The sequence below is a fragment of the Heteronotia binoei genome, chromosome 4 (genome assembly GCF_032191835.1).
Source record: "Heteronotia binoei isolate CCM8104 ecotype False Entrance Well chromosome 4, APGP_CSIRO_Hbin_v1, whole genome shotgun sequence".
Taxonomy (NCBI): Eukaryota; Metazoa; Chordata; class Lepidosauria; order Squamata; family Gekkonidae; genus Heteronotia; species Heteronotia binoei.
The window spans coordinates 79,245,987-79,273,361 of NC_083226.1; the positions used below are offsets into that span (position 1 = coordinate 79,245,987).

At 42.2% G+C, this 27,375-nt stretch overlaps 1 protein-coding gene across 9 annotated transcripts in view; it reads right to left on the reverse strand.

The window, feature by feature from the left end:
* The window catches only part of CDC14B (cell division cycle 14B), an 84,758-nt gene extending 57,964 nt beyond the window's left edge, over positions 1 to 26,794 (reverse strand). For 8 of the 9 annotated variants that reach the window (XR_009555262.1, XM_060235465.1, XM_060235467.1 and 5 more), the window contains exons 1-3: positions 26,444 to 26,794; positions 6,117 to 6,210; positions 2,257 to 2,332 (exon numbers count right to left, since the gene is read on the reverse strand). Coding sequence is in view for 8 of the 9 variants with exons in the window: in XM_060235465.1 (XP_060091448.1) it covers positions 2,257 to 2,332; positions 6,117 to 6,210; positions 26,444 to 26,621 (348 nt within the window). In the remaining variant the exon portion in view is untranslated. Of the gene's footprint in view, positions 1 to 2,256; positions 2,333 to 6,116; positions 6,211 to 8,503; positions 9,336 to 26,443 lie in introns of those variants that run through there. The other variant, XM_060235472.1, reaches the window with a different exon arrangement.
* Positions 26,795 to 27,375: the final 581 nt, after the last annotated feature.

Here is a 27,375-nt window from a genome sequence, read left to right on the forward strand (position 1 = left end):
CTGCATCAAGAAATGAACAGAGTTATAACTGGATTCCTTCCATTTGAAATTTTTATACTGTAGTAACAGAAATGACCACATATGCACAGAAATGACATCATAAACAATGCCATGTTACATGTAAAGCAACTTAAAGCATAGCACAAAGGATTGCTTCATTATCAGTGCTTTCATTATCAGAAGAAAAGGGCACTGGGACCCATCATGCACAGTGTAGTAATGGGACAACTGAAGAGAAAATGTGTAGTGTAAAATAAATACGAAGCCATGAGCTTTTTCACTGGCACCAGAAGGGGAAGAACTGAACAGATTCTTCTCCTTGCTGCAAATGAATCTCACATTGCTTTGTCCAAATGCGTTTCACAATCCCAGAATAGCTTTTAAAGATAACAAAGGAGGTTCTCCCCCTTTACTTTAAATCAGCAGAACAATTGGCAGGATCCAACATACAGCAATTTACTTTTGCTTTTTCTAAATAATCACTAAACAGTGTTGAAATGTTTTGCACTTGTTCTCAGTGATAGTCATGTCCTGTTAATTTAGACCTGAGGCTGCTACTTCTCACTTTTTCCACTTTGTTTGTTTTTAGGATGCATTTAATAGGGCTAGTACAAAACTTTTTGGTGAGCAGCTTTTAACTTCAGGAAAAAGCAGGATAAACTATTTTAAATGAAGCAAATAAATATAATCTATAGTAATCTTATTTCTCAAAATAATTTTGAATTCTGCATTAAGCACAGGTATTTGGGACAAATACACCTCCCCCCAAACACAAATACCCCCAAAACAAAGAATAAGCTCATGTGAACAGAATTTTTTCCAGTTTCATTATTTTGAAAGCATTTTCAATAAGCTTTGTGGTCTAAGTAGTGTTCTATTTCTTTTCTCACCTCCAAACTTCATGAGTCTAACCCTAACTCTTCTGCTTCAGAAGACTGACTTTTAACATAAATCAACGTCTATTCTGCTTAAGACATATCCCTATAAACCTCTTACTTCTAATCACACTGCATCCTTGCTCCTAGCAAATAATTATGGCATGACATAATAGTTCTGAAGACAGATTTGGAAAGCAAGAACTATGTCATGTCACAGCCAAGTCCCAGATTTATACTTAACCACATGTACGTGCTTTAAATCTTGTGACTATTACTAAACGCTGTACTACAAATACTTTTCAGCAGACTTCTCAGAGATGAAATGAATTTTAAGTTTCTACTCAATGAAGCCAATATCTAACTGAATAGGTTTTTATACTAATATTAGCAAGGTTTGCACTAAATTTCAAACATATGGAAAGACTTAAAACTCTGCAATGTAAAGGTTGTTGTCATAACGTCATAGAGTTCCCAACACCTCACATGCTGTGCTTTAAAATACCAAACATGACTGAAATGAGAACCTATTATTTCTGTGAACTCTTCTTGTTGTGAATTAGATTGTTACCACACAGTCCTCTTAATTTTTACAGTAAAGAAAAGGAAAAATAAATAGCTACCAGCTTTAACATTTGTAACTGTTGATTTGTGTCGAGTTGAGAACAGAAATTAAAAGTAACGGGGAAGTTTTTTCATTTTCATAGAAACCATGAGGGGTTTTTTTTACCATTAAGTATTTGTTCCGCAGTACTCTCCAAAAAGAAAAGACAACTGGGGTCAATTTTTTTTACAGCATTTAGCTTTATGGGGAATGCTGATGATAAAGAATCAGTATTTCAATTTAAGTCTTAGAAGAATCATTATTTAAGGAAAATTAAGAATCGTCTCCATTTATATAAATGTGCCTCTGTTCCCTGAAACTCTCCAGACATTGGCAGGTTGCCAGAAAAATTCCTTTGGTGGGAGGAAGGGTGGGGAAGGGGATCCCACTACAAAGAGTAATAGGTTTCTTCTGTTCCCATGGCACCAGAACTTTTAAACCCCACAGCTCTTGAACTTTCTGGCTTCATACTTTAAACATTAACCACAGAACAAATTCTCGGAATTGTTTTCTAAAATAAAATCAAAAAAGTTCTATCACATTATTTCCCACCTTCTGTAAAAGAAAAATACAAGCAGAGCTCACACAGCTGACTATCAATGTAAGAGTCAACCTAAACCAATATCATTTCACAGGGGTTTTTTTTTAAAGCATACACAAAATAATATATACTTTAATATTATCCATTTATAATAATGTTAGTTTAGGTTGGGGCTCACTCCACCATTAAAGGAACACAATCCAATACAGTCCTATTTGGTGCAGAATCATTTTTACCTTTAATTTTTTATTTAGCTTGCAACAGTATCTATAAAGCATTGCCAGATTGAGTGGTCCAAAGTCTGCATAGAAGCTTGGGAAGGGGAAGAGATAAAGAGAAAAAAAAAGTTAGCTTAAACTGTAAAATCTGCACTGAAATGGTTCTTTAAAGTCCCTCTTTCACATTATCATATTAAAACAGCTATCAGCACATACAAAATTTCAAACTCTTTTTTTTCATAGTTAAAAACATGCTGTAATTACTGACAGAAAAACTGCACAACACCTCTGGAGTACCTATCAGATTAGAATGTCTATGGATCTTGACTTGTTTTTGGAACTCAAAATGAAAAATTTCACAGACACTTCTTTAAGAACTCAATTTGAAATGGCACAGAACTTGGAAGCCTTAGAAAAGCTTGATAACAACCTTTCCAATAACAAACAGTTGCCATTCATAATATATATTGAAATGACTAATCCAGCTAATTCCTTAACTGTGCAACTAGAAATAAAAGTGTGTTTCAAAAGAATGGGCAGTGTGTTGTAAAGAAAATGAGGCTACATGGGGCTGCCCCTGTGCCGAACTTGGAAACTGCAGCTAGTGCAGAATGCAGCAGCCAGACTGCTATTGGGCCTACCTCGGTGGGAACATGTGCAGCCTAGGCTGCAGGAGCTGCATTGGCTGCCAATTGTTTACCGAGTTCGTTACAAGGTGCTGGTTATTACCTTTAAAGCCCTATATGGCCGAGGACCTGCCTACCTTAGGGACCGCCTCTCTCCATATGTTCCCCAGAGAGCACTACGATCCATTTCACAAAACCTTCTGGAAGTACCTGGGCCAAAAGAGGCCAAACTAAAAACAACTAGAGAACAGGCCTTCTCTATAAAAGCACCCCAATGGTGGAACCAGCTGCCGGAAGAGGTGCGGGCCCTGCGAGATCTTGGCCAATTCCGTAGGGCCTGCAAAACCGCCCTCTTCCAGCTAGCCTTCTAAAATGGAGCTTGGAATAAACATCACACCATCATTAATATAACTGAGATAGTAGCACTATTAGATTATATTTTTAGACTGTTTTTAGATTATTTAAATACTTAATTGTTAACTGTATTGAACTGTATGACCTTGTTTTATTGTTTTAATATGGCTCTTGCCATGTCCTGTAAGCCACCCTGAGCCTGCCTCGGCGGGGAAGGTAGGGTATAAATAAAATTTATTATTATTATTTATTAATTATTATTATTATTATTAAATAAAAACTACTGTGGTACTCCACACTGCACCTCTGTATGAATGATAACTTTGGCTTTGCCTTATTTGGTTTTGTATTAGGCACAATTACAGCACTGATGCAGAGGCAATTATCATTGCTCCACATGAGCCTCTACATCAAGTTTGCCTGCTTCTACCAAGAAAGTGTGCAAAATACTGTTACTAATGCAGAAACAAAGCAAGTGGCTCTACTGAAAGCTGGTAATTTTTATTCTGACAAACTGTTAAGTAAAATTTACTGGAATGTGCATTTCTCAGGAAAAATGTGACTTGGCAATTATAGGTTTGGAAAACACTGTATTAATCCAAGAACTCGGGAGTGACCCAGTCCTTCTGAAACACAGCTTTTAAGGCCTTGTAAAAACACACAAAGGAAGATTTTTCAGCCATGTCAGTCAAAGATGCCAGTTACTTTTTAAGGTGAACAACAGTTTGCATGTTGGGCAACCATCTAAACAGTTTCTCCTGAGCCCCTGAGTTCCCTCTTAACTAGCTTGTTTGCATTTCAGACTTTCACGATAATCTTTGAATCCCTTGTTTTAGTCCAATCCCAGAGGTGTACTTCTGAAATAGCATACAAAAAAAAATTCAATGAAGACCTTGGCCTTAACACAACAAGTACATCTGAACCTTTACAAGGTAAATGGAAAGAGAATGGCAGCAGGTTTTAAGAAATGATGAAAGCAGTTTCCTAAGAATAGAATGACACCATAGGAAAACTTCGACAGTTCCCACAAGGATCACAGTTATTTAGAAGAATATTTTTATTCTGTGTTTTGACATAAGCCCTCCCCACAAAGGGGCTTATAAAACCTTGGAAAAGTTATAGCAGAACCAACAATGAAAAACACAATACCACGGTAGCAGCAGAAGAATAAAGTACAGAAGACAGATTTAAAAAAAAAGATTAAGAAAGACTGTAAGGGTGACCACTAAGAATGAAATATTATGTAATGACTATGCTTATGGGTTTTATTAAACAAAACCTCCATGCTCAGAAGCAGTGAAACTTTGAATACCAAATGATGGGGATAAATGGGGGGGGGGGTTGCTGCTTTCATGCTCTACTTCCAGGACCTCCAGCAGTACTTGACCGGCCATTGTTGGAAACAGGATGCTAGACTAGATGGACTAATGGATTAGATGGATTCGGCAGCCACCCAGTCCTTCTGAAACACAGCTTTTAAGGCCTTGTAAAAACACACAAAGGAAGATTTTTCAGCCATGTCAGTCAAAGATGCCAGTTACTTTTTAAGGTGAACAACCGTTTACATCTTGGGCAACCATCTAAACAGTTTCTCCTGAGCCCCTGAGTTCCCTCTTAACTAGCTTGTTTGCATTTCAGACTTTCATGATAATCTCTGAATCCCTTGTTCTAGTCCAATCCCAGAGGTGTACTTCTGATGTCACAGAATACAAAAAGAAATTCAACAAAGACCTTGTCCTTAACACAAGTACATCTGAACCTTTACAAGGTGAATGAAAGAGAATGGCAGCAGGTTTGAAGAAATGATGAAAGCAGTTTCCTGAGAATAGAATGATACCATAGGAAAACTTTGACATTTCCTACAAGGATCACAGTTATTTAGAAGAATATTTTTATTCTGTGTTTTGACATAAGCCCTCCCCACAAAGGGGCTTATAAAACCTTGAAAAAGTCATAACAGAACCAACAATGAAAAACACAATACCATGGTAGCAGCAGAAGAATAAAGTACAGAAGACAGATTTTTTAAAAAAAAATTAAGACAGACCGTATGGGTAACCACTAAGAATGAAATATTATGCAATGACTATGCTTATGGGCTTTATTAAATGAAGCCTCTATGCTCAGAAGCAGTGAAGCTTTGAATACCAGATGATGGGGATAAATGGGGGGGGGGGTTGCTGCTTTCATGCTCTGCTTCCAGCACCTCCAGCAGTACTTGACAGGCCATTGTTGGAAACAGGATGCTAGACTAGATGGACTAATCAAGGAAGGCTTGCTTACAGAACGTACATGACTTCATTTTAATTGAACAGCTGTCTTAAGTAGATTTCAGCAAGCTTTCAGTTTATATGAATTAAAGCCACAGAATGCAGACACCTTGTAATGCTGAGACACAGTAAAAATATACAGAAATTACCAGAAAATTTCCCCTTCTAGTTTTACCTCGAAAACCATGCATCTATAGGAACTATAGATTTTTCTATTTATTCATGCCTTTCATGATCTCTTTTTTAAAAAATCCTCTTATAGGTGCCACTCATATGCAGCTGTTAATTATTCTAATAGCTTTTACAAAATAAGAGAGCTATTAATTTCTTCCCAAATTAAGGTAAGTATTATACTGCCAAGTCTGATTATTGCTACTTAGTAACAAAAATAAAGTTGTTCATTGTTGCAATCAAGGAGATTTTCAATCTCACAACAGAAATTACACCTTCATAATGCTGTCTGTACTTGCAACATCATTCAGACCACCTTACTTGGTGCATTACATTTTCCATCAGAGCTGTGTCATATCATCTAACCCACTACAAAGATACCCATTATTTCCTCATTAACACTGCTATTCATGTTACTGTACTGTCTTACTGATTAAGGAAATAACATTCTACTTACTTCTCATATGCAAATTCATCATCTGTGCTGAAATAGTGTGTACTTGCACCACCACTCTTTGGTTTATGGCAGATAACAGCAAAATAAAGACGATCTGAAATTGTGGGGGGGAAATCACAGCGGTACTTAGAATGAAGATAACTGGAGAAAGCATATTGATGTGATTATTTTAGCAGTAACACAGGGACATTCATTAGGATTTTAAGATCAGATATTTGTTAATGAGTTAGGCAAACATTCCAATTTAGTCAGTATGATGACTGAAATGTTCCACTTGTATGTGGAAATACGGGTTCAAATACTCTTTGCACCTCTGAAACTCTCTGGGAGGTCTTGATCTCTAACCTGTCTCACAAGGTCATTATGAAATTAGGTCAAAACTCTGAGTAGCCTGAATAATGTAGTAACTGTATTTTGCCCCATTAGAGATAATGCTTCACAATTATTTTTTGCCATCAAATTGCAGTTGTCTTATGGTGACTCTGTAGGGTTCTAAAGGCAAGAGGTGTTTGGAGGCGGTTTGCCACTGCCTGGCTCTGGATCATGACCCTGGTATTCCCTAGTGGTCTCTCATCCAAATACCAGAATTGACCCTGCTTAGCTTCCAAGTTCTGAAGAGATCAAGCTAACCTGGCCTATCCATGTCAGGGCAATGCTTCAGTTTATCAAAAGTAAAGACAAAGGAAAGAAAAACTGCATTATTCTTTTAAAAGTATCTGCGTGGTGGCCCATCCAGTGGCCTTGAAGAGACACTTACAACCCATTTCTAATTTGTTGCAATATGAAAAGCAAGTATGGGAGGAGGATGAAAAGGAAAGATAAAAAGCTAGGCTCCTTTGGAAAAACATTTCTCAAGACCCTCTTGATACATAAAAGCAAAAACACCATTTCTCAAGCAAGCTATTATTAATATGAACACTGATAGCACCTATGTGCTTTGACTGCAGCAGGATCTTTGCTAACAATCCCAGAAAAATAGTTATGTTGGCCTGCTGCAGCAAAAACAAACAGCAGTCTTGTAGCAGCTTAACTTTTTTTTTCCTAGCACAAATTTTTATGGACTAGAGCTAGGGTTGCCAGCTATGTGGTGGGTAATACCTGGAAACTTCGAAGGAAGAGCCTGAGAAGAGCAGAGGTTGGGGAGGGATAGGACTTCAATAGAGTGCCACAGAGTTCACCTTTCAAAGCAGCTATTTTTCTCCGGGTGAACTGACTTGTGTTGCCTGGAGATCAGCTGTAATCCCAAGAGATCTCTAGCCACAACATCAGTAACTAGCACCCACTTCATCAGTTGTGCACAGCAGGTCCTTGCTATGCTATTTAATTTTGTGCTTAATTTATAATCTACCTGTATCCCTGAGCCTCAAGGTTATGAAAAATGTGTTTAAATAGCAGGACCAAAGCACCACCAAATACAGGGAGTACAACAGGTAATGCAATTATGTAAAAGTAAATTGTAATGAAGAAAAGTACAGCCAACTGCAATAATAATAATTACAATTTCCCTAGAACTGCTAACTAGTTAGCACCTGTAATAAGAAAATGCTTGATTTTGGCAACATTTAATGGCAGAGTAATCTCAAGTCCTTTTCAGCCTTTGGAGGACAGTGTCAAATGTTCTGACTAATTCCAGTTCAGCAGTTTTGCGTTGAAATTTTCTTTTGAGATCTTTCTACTAGAAAATGCATTAACAACAGTAAGTCCTGACTGGCAGATTTATTTGGCTATATTTCTAACAATGTGGTCCTAAATGCAGTCGTGCCTCTCTATTGATGTTAACAAGCTTAGAAAGATGCCACTCTGTTTATCATTGTACTGTGACATAGTCAAACTGTTGTTAAACTCATTTACTTTCCAGCAAATCTTATATCCGAGCCCACGTAGTTTAATCCTAAACACGTTTATAATATTAAAGATACTGCAGCTGCAGTATTTTTGTAAACAGCAATGTTACCGCCTCCCCCTCCCCCCCCCGGGAAATCTGTAATTCATAGAAATTGTTCTAAGAGTAACAACTATATCGACGTCTAATCACTTTTGTTTATTCCAAATACGCTGCATTGCAACGTTTATAGATTGGGCTCCGAAAAATGAAAGAAGTCAGGCCTTCTCTTAAAAGTGAGCCTCTTTGTTATTCTCCATATACTATACTGGAGGTAACAGAACAAGTGATTTTGATCTTCATCAGCCTCACGTAACAAAAGAACACAGGTACGAAGTGGTGAAAAAAAGCAGCTTCTCGTTGATTCCCTGCCTCTTCCCCCGCCCAGTCATAGCATTGCTGAAAAACTTGTGCCACGAAAAGTCGTAAAGACGGCTTTGATTCTTTCAAAACCCACGAACACGAGAATAAAGCCGGTCCCGTTTCAAGGAGCCACTTTCCTCACCTTTGATTAACTCCACGCAGAGGCGCAAGTCCTTCTGGCCACTCATTGTTTACAAGCATTTGAAGGGGAGCGAGAACAGTCCGAAATGGCTGCGGCTAATTCGGAGGGCGCTCATGCGCCCCTCCCAGCGCGCAGCTCGCTAACCCAAAAGCGAAGAAGAGCAACTCTTCGGCACAAAGGCTGCCCCTGAGCGTTCCTCCCCGCTGATCTCAGCAAGCGACTTTGCCAGGCTTAACCCTCGCCGAGGGCGCCTTCGCTACCTGGCCTTTAGCTGACTGCAAGCCTCTCGGTCGCGGTTCCCGAAGCCTCGCTATAACTCCGTAGCCTCTGTCATCCAAGAAGAAATTTCCAGACACCGAAGGTGCATTCTTGCTAAAGAGCAGTCTCAGGCGCCCAGGGAAACAAGTAGGAAATCCTGAAAACGTCTGAGCGCTCTAAATTCTTGGCGGCAGCTGCTGTGGCGAAGGTAGGCTAGTCTTGCAGTCACCTACTAGTCAGTTAAGCGGCTCTCAAAACCGCTCCTCTCAGTTGCTGCCATTGGCTGGCGAATGGGGCAGCGCTCGATTAGAGCCACTCCCGTTAACCCGAGGCGGCCAACAGCGCCCTTCAAGTTCCAAGCCGGGGCCTGCAGGAAGCATTGGGCCAGCTCGCTGGAGAGACAAACTCAGCTTGCTGTTGAACAGGGGGAGAGGGGGCAGACAAGGCTAGGCTTCAGGCCCCGGTTGTCGCTTCACGACTCTCTCGAAGCTTGAGGAACGCGCTTAGCGACCTACGCCCCTTTTGGAGGAAATTTCTTAAGACCTAGCAACCGCAGGGCTGCGCAGCTGTTTGCAAGATGTCGGATTTTAAATGGTCTGAAAAGGCGCAAATCCCATGTCCCCTCCCCTCCGTCCACGGAGACAAAACCTGCTGTTAAGTCCCTGCTGCTTCTGCTGGCGGCACTAAAGTCTTGCTGATCTTCATATAGGACAGCTATTTACAATGTAAAATGCATAAGCTGCTGATGTTCACGTTGGAGACTATCGTTTTGCGTTTTAGCCCAGTTATTACAGTGAAGTGGCCAAGTTTGCAGATGGCACTAAATTGTTCAGGGTGGTAAGAACCAGAGAGGATTGTGAGGCACTCCAAAGGGTGAGTGGGCATCAACGTGGCAGATGAGGTTTAATGTGGCCAAGTGCAAAGTAATGCACATTGGGGCCAAAAATCCCAGCTACAAATACAAGTTGATGGGGTGTGAACTGGCAGTGACTGACCAAGAGAGAGATCTTGGGGTCATGGTAGATAACTCACTGAAAATGTCAAGACAGTGTGCGATTGCAATAAAAAAGGCCAACGCCACGCTGGGAATTATTAGGAAGGGAATTGAAAACAAATCAGCCGGTATCATAATGCCCCTGTATAAATCGATGGTGCGATCTCATTTGGAATAGTGTGTGCAATTCTGGTCACCGCTGCTCAAAAAGGATATTATAGCATTGGAAAAAGTCCAGAAAAGGGTAACTAGAATGATTAAAGGGTTGGAACACTTTCCCTATGAAGAAAGGTTAAAATGCTTGGGGCTTTTTAGCTTGGAGAAACGTTGACTGCAGAATGACATGATAGAGGTTTACAAGATAATGCATGGGATGGAGAAAGTAGAGAAAGAAGTGTTTTTCTCCCTTTCTCACAATACAAGAACTCATGGGCATTCGATGAAATTGCTGAGCAGTCGGGTTAAAACAGATAAAAGGAAGTACTTCTTCACCCAAAGGGTGATTAACATGTGGAATTCACTGCCACAGGCAGTGGTGGCAGCTACAAGCATAGACAGTTTCAAGAGGGGGTTAGATAAAAATATGGAGCAGAGGTCCATCAGTGGCTATTAGCCACAGCGTGTGTGTGTGTGTGTGTGTATATATATATATATACACACACAATTTTTTGGGCCACTGTGTGACACAGAGTGTTGGACTGGATAGGCCACTGGCCTGATCCAACATGGCTTCTCTTATGTTCTTTGGACATATTCACGCTCTGCATTTTCAAAGCACGTAACCTTAGGCAAGCCTCTCTTGTCAGCTTCATCCCTCAGTGTACATAATGGGGATACTGACTTGGCTTTCAGGATGTTCCAGTGGATGAACATCTGGAACATCTGACAGCAGTATATAAATACTATGATTATCAATGCTATGGCACTTGAAAAGTGCCAGTTGTGAATGGTCCCTGTTAGATGCATGAAGCAGGATCTCACTAGCCAGAAATATGAACAAAGTGATGAAGGACAAGAAGCTGTAAACTGCAAGGTCAAAAGACTACGAGATGGGAGATGTGTGAGATTTAACTGTAGAAGTAAAATGTAATCAAGAAAAGTGCAAAGTGGGCTCTGATCTACAAAAGCATATGCTAGTATAAATAATGTTAACGATGTTTGTGTATAGTATGTGTATAGTATGTTTTGTCCTCACAACTTTGTGAAGAGAATCACTTATGTGTTCATCTGTGGGAAAGAACTTGACAATGGTACCCAGACCAAAGAGGGCATTTAGAACCAGTGTCCAGTTGCAAGATGCTATTGTCTGGCCATAATAATTTTCACATGTGGACTTCACGTGGAGACATTTTTCAAATGTCCATTTGTAGGGACAGGGATGAATCACAACAAACTCTTCTTGTAAATCACTATGGTTGGGAAATATAATGTATGAACTTCTTGTCTCAGCAGCAAGAGACTAACTCCTCTCAAGTGACCATTTTAGACTAAGTCATGCACTCTCAGAAAAAAATACAAGGTCATGTACTGATATGGCAAATTGTGATCTCAAAACTGGGGGAAAAGTTCAGAAAAGCCTTTTACAAAACTGTAGCTCAGCCATAGACTTGTGAGAATCTGTGTTGAATGGAGATTGACAATCAATCCAGATATGTTTGACTTTTGGGGAAGCAGGGATATATGTTTTTCCTCAGGGAGAGGAAGAATATAAGTGATCCCACTTCCCTCAAAAGAAACACGTTTAGAGTTGCACTGGTTGGTTATCTTTACATTTTGCATAATGTTATATATTTCTTATTGTGTTGACGCTCTGGTGGTAGCAACCTATGAGTATAAGGGATTTTGACTTATTTGCTTATAAGCCTAGGGCTTTTTCCCGTTAAGCAAATCATTGGATGCATTATGGAGTATTTAAGAAGCTATGTTTGAATTATAGGGTGTGGAAGTGTTGTTTCAAGGTGCTAGGTTTTAAGGAATGCTTGTGGCAGAAGATTTTTACAGTTCTTTACCACACCTAGTCATGCTAAAGAAACACCCTGCAGTAATAATTAAGATGCATCCATATTAGATACAAGTCATATTTAAGAACTGCGGAGGAAAGCCGTCAGAATAGCACCAAACTGTTAAGACTGTTTTTTCTGGTTTTATAGTTTTAATTATTGTAAATTATTGAATGTGTTTTAATATTTATTAATTTTGTTGTTCTGGTATTTTATGTTGTGAGCCGCCCTGAGCCCGCCTCTGTGGGGAAGGCGGGGATATAAATCAAATAAATAGATAGATAAATCAATCAATAAATAAAAGTCATAGCAAATGGCCAGTTAGAACTGGTTACTTGTGATTTGTGCAGCATGCAGGAAGAATTTAAGTTTTCCAGATACTGAATATTTATTTAGAAAATATATATTCCACCTCACCAGAGACTTGTGTGAGGTGACTTACAAAAAAATCATAAACACATTTAAATAATCAGAATGAAAACAAACTAGGGGCATAAAAACAGCGTAAAACATCCAGCAGCTTAAAATTATATCTATAAGAGTATCCTTTGGCTAAAGGTAGGTAAAGGTAATCTCCTGTGCAAGCACCAGTCGTTTCTGACTCTGGGGTGATGTTGCTTTCTCAATGTTTTCACAGCAGACTTTTTTACGAGGTGGTCTGCCATTGCCTTCTCCAGTCATCTACACTTTCATCCCAGCAAGCTGGGTACTCATTTTACCAACCTCGGAAGGATGGAAGGCTGAGTCAACCTCAAGCCAGCTACCTGAAGCTAGCTTCCACCAGGATCGAACTCAGGTTGTGAGCAGACAGCTCAGACTGCAGTACTGCAGCTTTACCACTCTGCGCCACGGGGCTCCTTTGCCTAGGAGACCATAAGAAACAGCTTTAAAAAACCACTCAAGTTAAAAGCCATCATTAAAATTTTAGCCTAATGCCTGAAGGACAGTAAGGGATGTTTCACACAAGCTTCTAGGAGTATGGTAGTCAAAGGCAAGATATTACCACTGAAAAAACCTCTTCCCTTGGTTGTCACCTTCCTCAGGGGGTGGCACAAAGAGCAGAAGGTATCCTTTCAAATACCCTCCCAACCATTTAAAGCCTTAAAGGTAAGAACAAGTACCAACTAGCCATAAATTGCTTATTTAACTATATAGCCAGATTTAAAGTAGACTGGTCTGGGCAGGGGGGGGGGAGGGGTGGGCTCCCTCTTGGGTATCCTGCCCCCCCCCAGGGAAAGTGTATGCGCAATACATAGCCTCTCCTTCCCGGTGTAGTGAACGCCGCGTGGTCACTGTCCGGCTATGCCTGGCAGATGGTCACTGCAATGGCCTCTCCTGCATTACTGCATCCATGGCAACACCTTCCCGCTGGTCCCCCCCCCCCGTTTCTCACAGAGTTTGCCACGTCATGGTGCGACCGAATGTCCGGCGGTATAACCGGATGGGCAGGCTGGGCTCACCAACCTCACCAGCCAAGAGAAGGAAAACTCTAACATCAAACCCGGGCAGATAGAACTCGTTAATGTAAAACCTACCACCTGGAGGACTCACTGCCGGCGTCCCGGCTTACTGGGCCATGGCAGATGACCCCAAGGTGAAAGGGTGGAGCCAGTACCACGCACACTGTGCTTCACCTAAAAATTCCTCTGCGCAGGCCTGAAGGGCATATCCACATCCACAACCCACAACACACCAAGTCCTGCAGCGATGGGCAAGGGGCAAAACGGCAGGTGGAAGATGCCACTGGAAGCCGCAGTCCCGATCCTGCATGTAGGCGGTTCAGGGTATTGGTCGCCTGATGCTGACCCGGAGACGAAAGCATCTTTCAGCAGCACCCTGAATGACCAAGCAGCCTTATCTAGGGACAGCACTGTTTGCTCCACACGGAGAGGGGCCTAGAAAAGGTGGCCTAAACAAAGCTCGTCTCCCCCACCCCAGTTGGCTAGCCGCGGTCAACGGGCATCCTTACTTGCAGTCAAAAAATAACAACAAAGAAAAGGCATGCACCTGCCTCACAAAGTGTGGAAAGACTTAAGCTTGCGTGTTGGAACATCAGAACCATGCTTGACACAGTAGACAGTGGTCGCCCTGAACGACGCTCTGCTCTAGTTGCCCACGAACTTCTCAGGTTGAATATTGACATAGCAGCTCTCAGTGAGGTCCATTTCCCTGAGGAAGGTAGTCTTCAAGAACATGGTCCTGGCTATACCCTCTACTGGTCGGGTAACTCAAAGGCTGAGAGCCGCCTTTCTGGCGTTGGCTTCATGGTCAGGAACTCCATTGCCTCCAAACTCAAAAACCTGCCAATAGGTCACTCAGATCGCATCATGTCCATGCGCCTCCCACTTCAAAACAAGCAGCATGCAACACTCTTCAGTGTGTATGCCCCAACCCTTCAAGCAGATTCTGCAGAAAAGAACAAGTTCTATGCTGATCTACGCAACCTCGTACGGAAGACCCCTACAGAGGACAAGGTGATCATCCTTGGCGACTTCAATGCCAGAGTAGGTAAAGACTCAGAAGCCTGGAAAGGAGTACTTGGCAAACACGGCATTGGCAACTGCAATGATAACAGGCGCCTCCTGCTAGAATTCTGCACGGAGCACCAGCTCACCATCACCAACACTATCTTTCAGCAGAAGAACAGCCTGAAGACAACCTGGATGCACCCACGGTCCAAGCACTGGCACCTTATCGACTACATCCTGGTGCGCCAGAGAGACCTTCGAGATGTCTTACACACCGGAGTAATGCCCAGTGCGGAATGTCATACAGATCATCGTCTTGTACGCTGCAATCTCCGTCTTCACTTTAAACCCACACCCAGGAGAGGAGGTATCCCTTGGAGGAAGTTTCAGGTTGGCAGCCTTCAGTCAGCCGAAGTTAAAGCTGCCTTCCAGGCAAAACTCCAGTCAAGAATTGAGGACCCCAGTTGCCCCACAGACCCTTCTCCAGAAGCACTCTGGGAACACCTAAAAACTACCATCCTGTTGATCTCTGAAGAAGTCCTCGGGTTCTCCACAAGGAAAAACAAGGACTGGTTTGATGAGAACAATCAAGAGATCCAAGAATTACTAGCGAAAAAGAGATCTGCCTACCAAGCACATCTTGCTCAGCCCTCCTGTCCCGGGAAAAAAGCAATCTTTCGTGCTGCATGTAGCAACCTCCAGCGCAAGCTTCGAGACATTCAGAACAAGTGGTGGACCAAGCTTGTAGAGAGAACCCAGCTGTGTGCAGACACTGGTGATTTAAGAGGGTTCTACGAAGCCCTGAAGGCAGTATATGGCCCATCATATCAGGCTCAGAGTCCCTTGCGTAGTGCAGACGGCCAAGTGCTCCTCACAGACAAGGCATCCATACTGAACCGGTGGTCGGAGTATTTTCAGGTTCTCTTCAGTGCCAACCGCGTAGTTCAAGATTCAGCAATCCACCTCACCCCACTTCAACCAGTGAAAACAGAGTTGGATGAGATCCCCACCCTAGAAGAGACTGTTAAAGCCATCAAGCAACTGAAAAGTGGCAAGGCAGTGGGAGTTGATGGAATCCCACCAGAGATCTGGAAGCATGGGGGCACAGTACTACATAGCACACTTCACAAAGTACTTGTCACCTGCTGGGAACAAGGCAAACTACCACAGGACTTTTGCGATGCAATCATCATCACTCTACACAAGAACAAAGGAGAAAAGTCAGACTGCTCCAACTACCGGGGGATAACCCTGCTCTCCATCGCAGGCAAAATCCTTGCCAGAATACTCCTGAACAGACTGGTGCCCACCATTGCAGAAGAACTCCTCCCAGAGAGCCAGTGCGGCTTCAGAGCTAACAGGAGCACCACCGACATGGTATTTGTTCTCAGGCAGCTCCAAGAGAAATGAAGGGAACAGAACAAGGGTCTATATGTGAATTTTGTCGACCTTACCAAAGCTTTCGATACCGTTAGCAGGAAAGGCCTGTGGCAAATCTTGGAACGTTTAGGATGTCCCCCAAGGTTCCTCAGCATGATCATCCAGCTACATGAAGACCAGCGAGGCCAAGTCAGACACTGCGACGACCTCTCGGAGCCCTTCCCAATAGGCACAGGTGTAAAGCAAGGCTGCGTTCTCGAGCCAACTCTCTTTACGATCTTCTTTAGCATGATGCTTCAAAGAGCCGCAGTAGATCTAGATGATGATGATGGTGTCTACATCCGCTATCGCACTGATGGCAGCCTGTTCAACCTGAGGCGACTAAAGGCTCACTCCAAGACAATGGAAAAATTCATCCGAGAGCTACTATTTGCTGATGATGCTGCACTCGTCTCCCACTCGGTATCAGCTCTGCAGCATATGATGTCCTGCTTTGCAGAGGCTGCCAAGCTATTCGGCCTAGAAGTTAGTCTGTAGAAGACAGAAGTTCTTCACCAGCCTGCACCCCAGGAAGATTATCACCCTCCCTGCATCACTGTGGGTGAATCAGTACTGAAGACAGTCCAGCAGTTCAGCTACCTGGGGTGCATCATCTCCTCAGATGCCAAGATCGACAAGGAGATTGACAACAGGCTGGCAAAGGCAAACTGTGCATTTGGCCGACTGCACAAAAGAGTGTGGAGCAACAAGCATCTGAAAAAAGGCACAAAGATCAATGTTTACAAAGCGGTTGTGATGACAACACTCATCTACAGCTCCGAATCGTGGGTTTTATACTGTCATCACCTGCGACTCCTTGAGCGCTTTCATCAGCGCTGCCTTCGCACCATCCTCAACATCCACTGGAGTGACTTTGTGACCAACACTGAAGTCCTCAAGAGGGCGGAGGTTAGAAGCATCGAAGCACTGCTGTTGAAGACGCAGCTGCGCTGGGCAGGGCATATTTCTAGGATGGAAAACCACCGCCTTCCCAAGATTGCTCTGTATGGCGAACTTTCCACCGGCCATCGAAATAGAGGGGCACCAAAGAAGAGGTACAAGGACTCCTTGAAGAAATCCCTTGGCACCTGTCGCATCAACCATCACCAGTGGTCTGACCTAGCCTCAGATCGCAAAGCATGGAGGCACACCATCCACCAAACTGTCTCTTCCTTTGAGAACGCACGCATAGCTGGTCTTGAGGACAAAAGGAGATTGAGGAAGAATCGCACTGCTACAGCACCAACCCCAAATCAGACTTTTCCCTGCAGCCACTGTGGCCGGATCTGCCTGTCCCGCATTGGTCTTGTCAGCCACCAGCGAGCCTGCAGCAGACGTGGACTACTGCACCCTTCTTAAATCTTCGTTCGCGAAGTCAAGCCAAGAGAGAGGGTCTGGGCAGGTACAGAGTACCAATAAAAAACTGATCAAATTGGTCTGGAGACCAAGTCCTATAAGGAAAGGTTGAAGGAGCTGGGAATGTTTAGCCTGGAGAGGAGGCGGCTGAGAGGTGATATGATCACCATCTTCAAGTACTTGAAGGGCTGTCCTATAGAGAATGGTGTGGAATTGTTTTCTGTGGCCCCAGAAGGTAGGACCAGAAGTAATGGCTTGAAATTAAAAGAGTTTCTGGCTCAACATAGGAAGAACTTCCTGACCGTTAGAGCGATTCCTCAATGGAACAGGCTCTCTTGGGAGGTGGTGGGCTCTCCTTCCTTGGAGGTTTTTAAACAGAGGCTAGATGGCCATCTGACAGCAATGAAGATCCTGTGAATTTAGGGGGAGGTGTTTGTAAGTTTCCTGCATTGTGCAGGGAGTTGGATCAGATGACCCTAGAGGTCCCTTCCAACTCTATGATTCTATGATTTTATGAAATTGGTACCTCTCATTTTCTGCTTTGAGCCCCCCTCCCTCAGATGGAAGCAGGGCTTTTTTGAGCAGGAATGCACAGGAACACAGTACTGGCTTGTTTTGCATCAGGGGTGAGTGGCCTAATATGCACATGAGTTCCTGCTCGGCTTTTTCTGCAAAAAAAGCCCTGGATGGAACTGATAAGTAGTTACTCTCAAACTTGTAAGGGTGATTGCACTCACTAAGGGTGCAATCTTGAGACATGAGAGAAACTTCACCAGTGAATGAAATAAATCCCATCACTAGTTTTCCTTTCAGAAAACTTTGTCTTTTTTCAATTTTACAGGTATAAGGCTGATATGATGTACCCAAAGCCATTGCCACAATTCTTAAATCACAGCACAATCCAATGATTTTGTAATAAGGCTATATTAAAAGTCAAAATAGATTTAGAGCCTTTACTGAAGCTACTGAAGTTCCTTTTGTAGGAACCAATTACCAAAACCTAAACATGTATATTTGTATAACATTCCTATTTATCTACTAAGTTTAAAATATTTTATTTTATTTTAAATATTTTTAAGTAGTTTTTGTATCATTTTCAGAGTGTGGTAGATAAGTTATATGTATATTTCATGGTTAATTAGCTACTTCTCCATTATCTTCCCAGAAGAAGAAGAGATACTATTATTCCGGAAAGTTTGGATTTATTTGTATTGAACAGAGTCCTTTTGATCTTGTCTGGCATGTGGTCCTCTTAGACCTGGGCCTAATTTTTGAAGTGGAGGTGGAGGCAGTAGGGGCCAGGAACACCCCTCCCCCCATACACACACATACGCACATTCACACGCCCATCTTATTTATGCATTCACACTTTCTGCACAAATCTGACCTTGGTCTACACTTTGGTAACAAACCAGACTTGATAATTATAATGTACTCTGCATGGGGTTTACCTTCTGAAAACAATTCAAGCATGCAGTGGCCTACTTTTGTGCTGAACAGATGTAGGGGATCACATGCAACCTATTGTAAAATAAACACCCTTAGCTACTGATCTGTATGCAGTTTCAGTTCAGACTTTAAGTCCTTGATGACTAGGCACCCACATCCATGAAGGACCTTCTCACACTTGAAGCCCAAGGATCAATTAACCTTCAGTCAACAAGAATTTCTGACAGTTCCATCTTGGTATCAGATTATATGCCACTAGAGTAAAAGCTTTCCCCCGTACAGACTCCAACTCTCTAAAAATCTTTTCCAAAAAAAAGTTAGAAGATTCAGCTCTCAGATTTTAATGGGGTGTGAGTGCTAAACCTTTCTTTTTAGTAGTTTTTAATCTGCTTTTGTGCATTTTGACAAGAAGGGTCATATTCCAAGGGCAGCAATGTACTAATTCTATATTTACTCCATATTTACTCTATATTTACTCTGGGCTTTAACTCTCAGGATTAAAATCAATAATGTAAGTGGGTTACATATTATTTTTAATGCTTATAAACCCCCTTGAGTTATAAGGAAGATGCTATGTAAATAAATAAAACTACTGAACATTTAACTAAAACTATTTAACCAGTTGCATATTCAGCTGAACTGTTTTGCCTCTTGTGTCTAAGATTTTGTAGATCATTTGTTAATATATTATAAAATCACATTTGTAGAGTGACTAATGAGCACTGTGAAAAAGCTCTGAAATATTCAGAACAGATGCATGCAGTTTGGAATACTTTAAGGAGATGCCACAAATGAGTAATATCCCTTCCCTTTTGGTTAACACTACTCTCGGATATTAAATCTCATTAATTCCTTGAGGAAAAGTGACACCTCATCCAAGCCAGTCACTCACCAGTTCAGTGATAATCTACTCAGGCACTCTTCTTTCCATTATTCTATTGTCTTTGCTTGTCCAATACATGTCACTCGCCAGTTCAGTGAGAATCTACCAGGCTCTTTTCTTTCCTAACTGGTTGACAGATTGCATCCAAAAAGTGCTCGTGAATGATTCCTCATGCTCTTGGAGAGGAGTGACAAGTGGAGTGCCTCAAGAATCTTTCCTAGGACCTGTTTTGTTTAATATCTTTATAAATGATTTGGATGAAGGAAAACTGGGCTAAAGCAAAATAAATTTTAACAAGGATTAATGTAAAGTTCTGCATTTAGTAGTAAAAATCAAATACTCAACTATAGGATAGGGAGACTTGTCTTGGCAGTAGATTGTGCAAAAAGGATCTCAGGGTCTTAGTGGACCATACATTGTACATGAGTCAGCAGTGTAATGCAGTAGCTAAAAAGGCAAATGCAATTTTGAGCTCTATCAACAGAGCTCACTTTATATTGCTGTGGTTAGACCTCACCTAGAGTATTGTGTTCAGGTTTCAGCACCACAATTTAAGGATACAGACAAGCTGGAACATGTCTAAAGGAGGGCAACAAAGATGGTGAGGGGTCTGGAGACCACATCCTATGAGGAAAAGTTGAAGGAGTTGGATATGTTTAGCCTGGAGAGGAGACAACTGAGAAGTGATAACCATCTTCAGGTACTTGAAGGGCTGTCATATAGAGGACGGTGTGGAGTTGTTTTCTGTTGCCCCAGAAGGTTGGACCAGAACCAACAGGTTGAAATTACATCAAAAGAGTTTTTGGCTAAATATTAGGAAGAACTTCCTGACAGAGCAGTTCCTCAGTGGAATGGGCTTCTTCATGAGGTGGTGGGCTCTCCTTACTTGGACGTTTTTAAACAGAGGCTAGATGGCCATCTGCCAGCAATGCTGATTCTGTAAACTCAGACCGTTCATGAGAAGGAGGGCAAAGGGAGGTACTTGTGATTTTCCTGCATTGTATAGGGTTGGACTAGATGACCCTGATTTACACATGCAACTTCTGTGATTTTATATTATCCAACTCTGTGATTTTATGATATTATCAAAGGCAATTGTATGGTGCCATAAAAGGTCCATCAGCTGAAATACATTCCACACCATTGTGCTAAGGTTTTCTGCAAGCTCCTGTAACCCAGATCTGTTTTTAAGAAGAAAGGCCATTTTTGGGAAGTTAATGGGAGATGACTGTTGAAGTATTTTTTCACACTGCTAAGAGTTAAGCAAAGATTTAAGATTCTTATAATGACTTTTGATTTGTGAGCCTAAGATTGACCTGTAGTATTTTGGGATGCTTCTTCCTTCCTCTCATCCTTGCTCTAAACTCTGTTACATGTGGAACCACCCTGTAAAAAGTCTGCCGTGGAAACGTCGTGATGTGACATCACCCCAGAGTTGGAAACGACTGGTGCTTGCACAGGGGACTACCTTTACCTTTTATATATATTTATGCGCAGAGCAGGGCTTGAGAGGCAGATCTTAACTAGTGGTCTGGACAGTTTAAGAAATGATGGTCCTTCAGTCTTAAGACAGGCAGCAAAATCAGATTGTGTTCTTGGAAGACTACCATACGTGGTTGGTGAGTTGTATTAATCTTGGTTAGACACAAATTGGTTAATTCCACATGTAACTATTTGTGAATGGGACAAAGCCACTTTTATATCAATATGCAGATTTGTGGGTAGTACTATAAATACCCACCATATATACAACAAGCAGTTACACAAGACCACATCAATTAAAGCACAAGTTTTGAGGCCCCTGTTGCAACAGAGATGAATTATGTGCAACTAATATGTAAGATTTTTTTCAGAGGCCAAAGGAGTTGAATTCATGGTTTTAGGATCAGTAACATCTTACATAATACTGCTTTTAGTGCACAACATACTCTACAGTACTCTTATTACTTCTAGCATTCCTATAACACTTCCTAGCATTCCTGTAACTCAGTTTCATATGCTATATAGAGAAAGCCAAGAAGGAATTATCTTTATGAGGACAAGGTACAGCCTGAAAATAGTCATTAAAGGCCTGCTTCATGTAATACCCAAGCCATTGCAATCTTCTAGTCACTAATACATACCTAGGGCTGGCAATCCCCAGCTGGGGACAGGGGATTCCCTGGTTTTGAGGCCCTCCCCCTGCTTCAGAGTTATTAGAAAGCGGGAGATGTCTGCTGGGCACTCCATTATTCCCTATGGAGATCGATTCCGATACGGTATCTAGGGTTCAGGGGGGGGGGGGTGTTTTGAGTTAGAGGCACCAAATTTTCAGCATAGCATCTGGTGTCTCCCCTCAAAACACCCTTCAAGTTTCAACAATATTGGGCTGGGAGGGTCCAGTTCTATGAACCCCAAAAGAAGGTGCCCCTATCTATTGAGAGCCAGTTTGGTGTAGTGGTTAAGTATGCGGACTCTTATCTGGGAGAACCGGGTTTGATTCCCCACTCCTCCACTTGCACCTGCTAGAATGGCCTTGGGTCAGCCATAGCTCTGGCAGAGGTTGTTCTTGAAAGGGCAGCTGCTGTGAGAGCCCTCTCAGCCCCACCCACCTCACATGGTGTCTGTTGTGGGGGAGGAAGGTAAAGGAGATTGTGAGCCGCTCTGAGACTCTTCAGAGTGGAGGGCGGGATATAAATCCAATATCTTCATCTTCTTCTTCTATTCCAAATGGAGGGAAGGCATTTAAAAGGTGTGTGGTGGTCCCTTTAAATGTGATGGCCAGAACTCCCTTTGGAGTTCAATTGTGCTTGCCACACCCTTGCTGCTGGCTCCACCCCCAAAGTCACCAGATATTTCTTGAATCGGACTTGGCAACCCTATATATAACACAGGGAGAAAACAGCTGATTTTGTTATGTGTTTTTAAGCATTACAGAATGTGCTTCTATGGGGACATTTTGCAAGTATAGCATCTGAAGCAGTCCTCAGATTCAAGTCTGAGATGTCATCTGTTGGATCATTTACATTCTGTATTGTTCTCCTCATTATGATCTTGTACAAATGACTGTGTTTCCAAAAATGCAAAATTCATATGTATTTTAGTACCATTATCATCCTACACCTATTCATTGCTTTTATCTCTACCTCTTCAATGAATACTCAGGCAACACTGCAACTACTGCTCCAGTGGGACGTTATATAACATCCTTAGATTTAAATGTGACGCTTTCATCCTGCCTGGCTTTTAATTTTTTTTCTTTAAAAATTATTACTAAGGCCTCTTCAGCTTAATCTCTACTTCAATAACAGGTTGTGGAATGGTTCCTACTGCTGCAATTTTACCTAAGTTCACTATATTATGATATCATTGCTTTCCAATTAAAATGCTGATTTTAGTTTTACCCTTTTTGCAAAGTTACTTTAGTGCTACTAGCAATGGAAAGCATAGCTTAGTGCTACATAAATGAACACTATGGCACTTTTATTTTGGCCTTCTAAGGACTTCAGGACAGTTTACATGGATCTCCCTTTCTCCATTTTATCTTCACAACAACCCTGTGATATAGATTGGGCTTAGTGAGAATGACCCAAGGTCACTCTGAGCTTTACGGAAGAGTGGGGATTTGATCTTGGGGCTCTCAAGTCATAGACTAACCACTTTATCACACTAGTCCTTTCACCTGTGCAGTCAGTCAATGAATGCTTCTACTTTAGTACAGATCACAGTTTGGTGTATCATCAATATAATCTAAACTAGCAAATCTACACCAAACTAGGACTGCAAAATATGGTTTGCAAACTTGTCTTGGAGAAGAATCTCAGATCATATTTTGTTGAAACTAGGATAATGGCAACCTATGGCTCACCTAAATTTTAGTCATTTCTATGATGCGCACATAAAAGAAGGGGGAAAGGGTTATGCAAGCACAGGGATTGTGACTTTGTGATGCATCTAAATGATGCCATTTGTATAGATTTTAAGTAAATAAATAATTCCCAAATCCAAGTGTCAACATTAATATAGAGTGACTGGCTGCAGCACTATAGACTTCAAAAACCCAGATGATTTTAAATGCTTGTTTACCTTTCATTTAACATTAATAAAAAGAGTATATAATTGCTCATTTAAAGCAATTTTTACATGGGTACTATGCACGTGGTGTATTTATTTTGACAAAAAGGCTGTCCAAAATAGCAGATCAGTTTTCTTATGCATTTATGGGGCCGGGGGGGGGGGGGGTGATTTCCTATCATTAGAGGACAAAGGATAAGAAAATATGAAGCTATCCTAAGAGATTTGGTTAGGTGGATACAAAGAGTCCCATATTTAATATAAAAGGTTTAAAAATGTATTTAAAACCTGCAACATTTTAAAGATTCCTGACACATTTTAATATCACATTCTAGCTTTATTGTATTATGTTTTGTACGTTGCTATCTTGTTTGATTTGTGCATCTGCATTGTATTATTTCCTCTCGTATTCAGTGCTGGTTTACTTTAAATTAATAACCATTTTCTCATAAGGAGAGGATGAGGAAGATCTAAAAACCACAGCAGTCTCTCAAGAAATAAGGGCCATCTTGCTGATTAATCACACTTTTTAGACTCAAAATATTTTCAGTTTAACCTCAACAAAAACATGTGGAATCATTAATCACTTGAATGATGCAGAGGCCCAATAGCAATATTCCCAGTCAGAAAATAATGTTTCATTTTAGGGTAGATACCAAGATAAACCTGAGCATAAATTCTTTGTGTACAAGTTGGACTGATTAAAGCAAGTTGATTTAAACCAAGATTTGATTTTCTAATTTATCTATTCCTGGCCGAGTGTGCATATCAGTTGGTTGTTATAAACATTAAAATGTAGCATTTAAAATGTACCACAAACTAAAAGCTGAAACCTTTCATCATGCAGCCCACTCATGTCTTTTGCATTTGAGAATTTATATCCACTTAGAGACAAGAAGGCAACTGTGGACTGCTGCTGTCAGAAAAACCTTGACAATATTGTTCTAGATGAACCAGTGCTCTAACAAGAGTATGGTAGCTTCATGTGTTCATAATGAAAGTGTTTCAAAGTACTCTAATTATCAATGGGAATCCTCCTCTCCTTCAACTTGCTGTTCACAAGTTGTACCTCTCTTCCTTGGAAAACAGTAGCACTGGTTGCAAAGGGAAAGAGTAGAAGGCATCATTTTGCCTATATATGTGAAACTAAAAGGAATTTTCTTTACCTTGTCAGTTTTGCCAAATATACCTAAATTTGCTTATATATACGTAAATTTATCTGTGCACCAAAAGAATGAAGTTTTCAGGCAACATGCAGCATTTCCAGGAAGGAAAAAGAGCTATTCAATAAAGAAGGCACAGGAGCTGCCTTGCAGTAAGCAGGTTTAATGCCATGGATGGTTTTCCATCTGTCTAGCAGGATAGGCTATAACAAGAGAATGAAGAGTTAACTACTATTTGAGTGAAAAGACCTTGAATCTTTAGCAAGTAAATTACTTTACTGATGCATTAATATACAAATTAAGACATTCCATGAACCCTGGTCTAACATAAAATTAAAACATCTCTCCACTTATATCTAACAAAATAATATTCTATGAAACAAAGTAAACCTAAATAATGATATCCAGTTCTTTCTACCATAAATCTGACAATAACCTATTAGCAGAGAAACAGTGGCAAGTTAACCCAGAGGACTCTCCCCTGGATTTTTTTCCTAAGTATCAAAACATATCCAGCTGAATCACTAAGATTCTTGAATTAACATTTTTTTTTGTTGAGTCCGACTCTTTGCGACCCCATGGACAAAGTCACGCCAGGCCCTCCTGTCTTCCACCATCCTCCGAAGTCTGTTCAAATTCGTGTTTGTTACATCAGTAATGCTGTCCAGCCATCTCATCTTTTGCTGTCCCCTTTTTCTTTTGCCTTCTGTCTTTCCCATCATCAGGATCTTCTCCAGTGAGTGCTCCCTTCTCATTTGGTGGCCAAAGTATTTGAGCTTCGGCTTCAGCATGTGACCTTCCAAGGAATAGTCAGGGTTGATTTCCCTTAGGACTGACTGATTTAATCTTCTTGCAGTTTAAGAATTAACAATAGCTTTTTTAAAAAAGTATTTATTGGGAAGGAAAGGTCCCCTGTGCAAGCACCAGTCGCTTCCGACTCCGAGGTGAGGTTGCTTTCACAACGTTTTCATGGCAGACTTTTTACAGAGTGGTTTGCCATTCCCTTCCCCAGTCATCTACACTCCCCCCCCCCCCCCCCCCGCCAGCAAGCTGGGTACTCATTTGACCGACCTCGGAAGGATGGAAAGCTGAGTCAATCTCCAGCCAGCTACCTGAAAACCCAGCTTCCACCGGAGCAGGTAATAAAAAAGGTATTGTTTCCTGCATTGGCACAAGCCATTCCAAAAAGCATCAATTTCTCAAGAGAGCTCACAAGTAGGAGCCAGAACATTTCCCCAGGCCTCCTGTCAACACAGAACACAGGATTACAAACCATCTCTTGACCCCTAATCAAGATATATCAACTAGGCACCAGTGAAGCAGCAAAAAGAGTGCCTGACCGATCTGTGTTCTAGTAATAAAATCCAGATAAACGATTAAAGAAGGATGTTTCTAATCCTATGACCACCCACTGGAATAACTGTGTTTTAAAGATATTACTATAACACAGATCGGCCAGGCACTGTTTTCGCTGGATTTTAAACCAGTCGCGTTTCCCAAGGATGAAGCAGGGCTTCCTCGAGACACCTGACTCGTAATATTTGTACGACGCCATCAACGCCTATTGGAGTGCACCGAACTAAGTCTGCCATTATGAAAGCACCGCATTAAAAACGGAATTATCAGGGAACCTCCAGGCACACTCCTTTGAAAGTAATTCAGTGGAAATCAGTAAGGCTTATTAACGAGTTCCGATGGTGAAAGTTGATGGCTTGCACACACCCCTTTTTTTACTTGACTCCGAATCCCCTCTGGGCACCCTCTTATATGAGTATGAAGACAAGTCTCTCCCCCCCCCCCCGGCCAGCCCGAACGTCCCGTGCCCCCCGCTCGGGCTTTGTTGGAGCCAATCCCAGCTTGCATCATGATCGTTCACGGTCGCCCACCCCCCCCTCACCTGTGATCTGCAGGCAGAACTCCCGGCTGGAGGATCGGGGACATGGCTCGTCTTCTTCGCTCAGCTCCTGGACGGTGGCGGAGCTCCGAGTTTTCTTGACCGCCGGCGGCCGCATGACTGGGTGCGTAGCCGGGGCCGAGTTTCTCCGGCCCCCAGCCGCCGAGGTCTTCCGCTTCATGGCGACTGCGGTGCACTCAGCGGTGGTGGCGGCGGCGGCGGCTGCAGGGCACCCGGGCTCATGCCTGCCGTTTCGGGGCCCCCCCGCAGCGGGGGCTTGGGCAGCCCAGGCGGTGAAGGGGGGAGGGGAGCTGCGGTCGCTTTCCCAAGCGCCGCCCCGTCCGTTCCCAACCTGCAGTCACTCGCTACTGCTCCCGCTCGCAGCCACTTCGCCCTCCCTAGTCGATCCCCCTCCCTCTCGCTTCTCATTGGGTTAGGCGAATGTGGCGTCACATTCACCCTGACTTGGGCAACGGTGATGTCATAGTGAAACACCTGATCATCGACTTCAGGGAGAAAGAGGAAGATTGCACTTGACGTGTCAAGGATTAGTGGTATTTGGTGCTCTGTCCAGCTTTTTGCTACTGAAAAGCTTACATATTATACAAAGGCATCAAGTTGGTGACATGGGATATACAAAATCTGAGGAAGGATGCTTTGACTCTCTAAAGCTTATTCCCTGAAAACCTTGTGTGTGTGTAGGCACATGGAAGTCATGTCCTCTGGTGACTGACCCCTACTGGGGGCATGGAGGATATTCAGAGAGGTGGCTGAATAAAGCCTGCCCTCACCTCCCAGGGGCTGGTATTTCAAGGTCTTCCATCCAAATATTTGCCAGAGTTGACCCTGCTTAGTTTCTGAGATCTGAAGAAGGAGATTGGATTTATATCATGCCCTTCACTTGGGAGTCTCAGAGCTGCTTACAATCTCCTTTC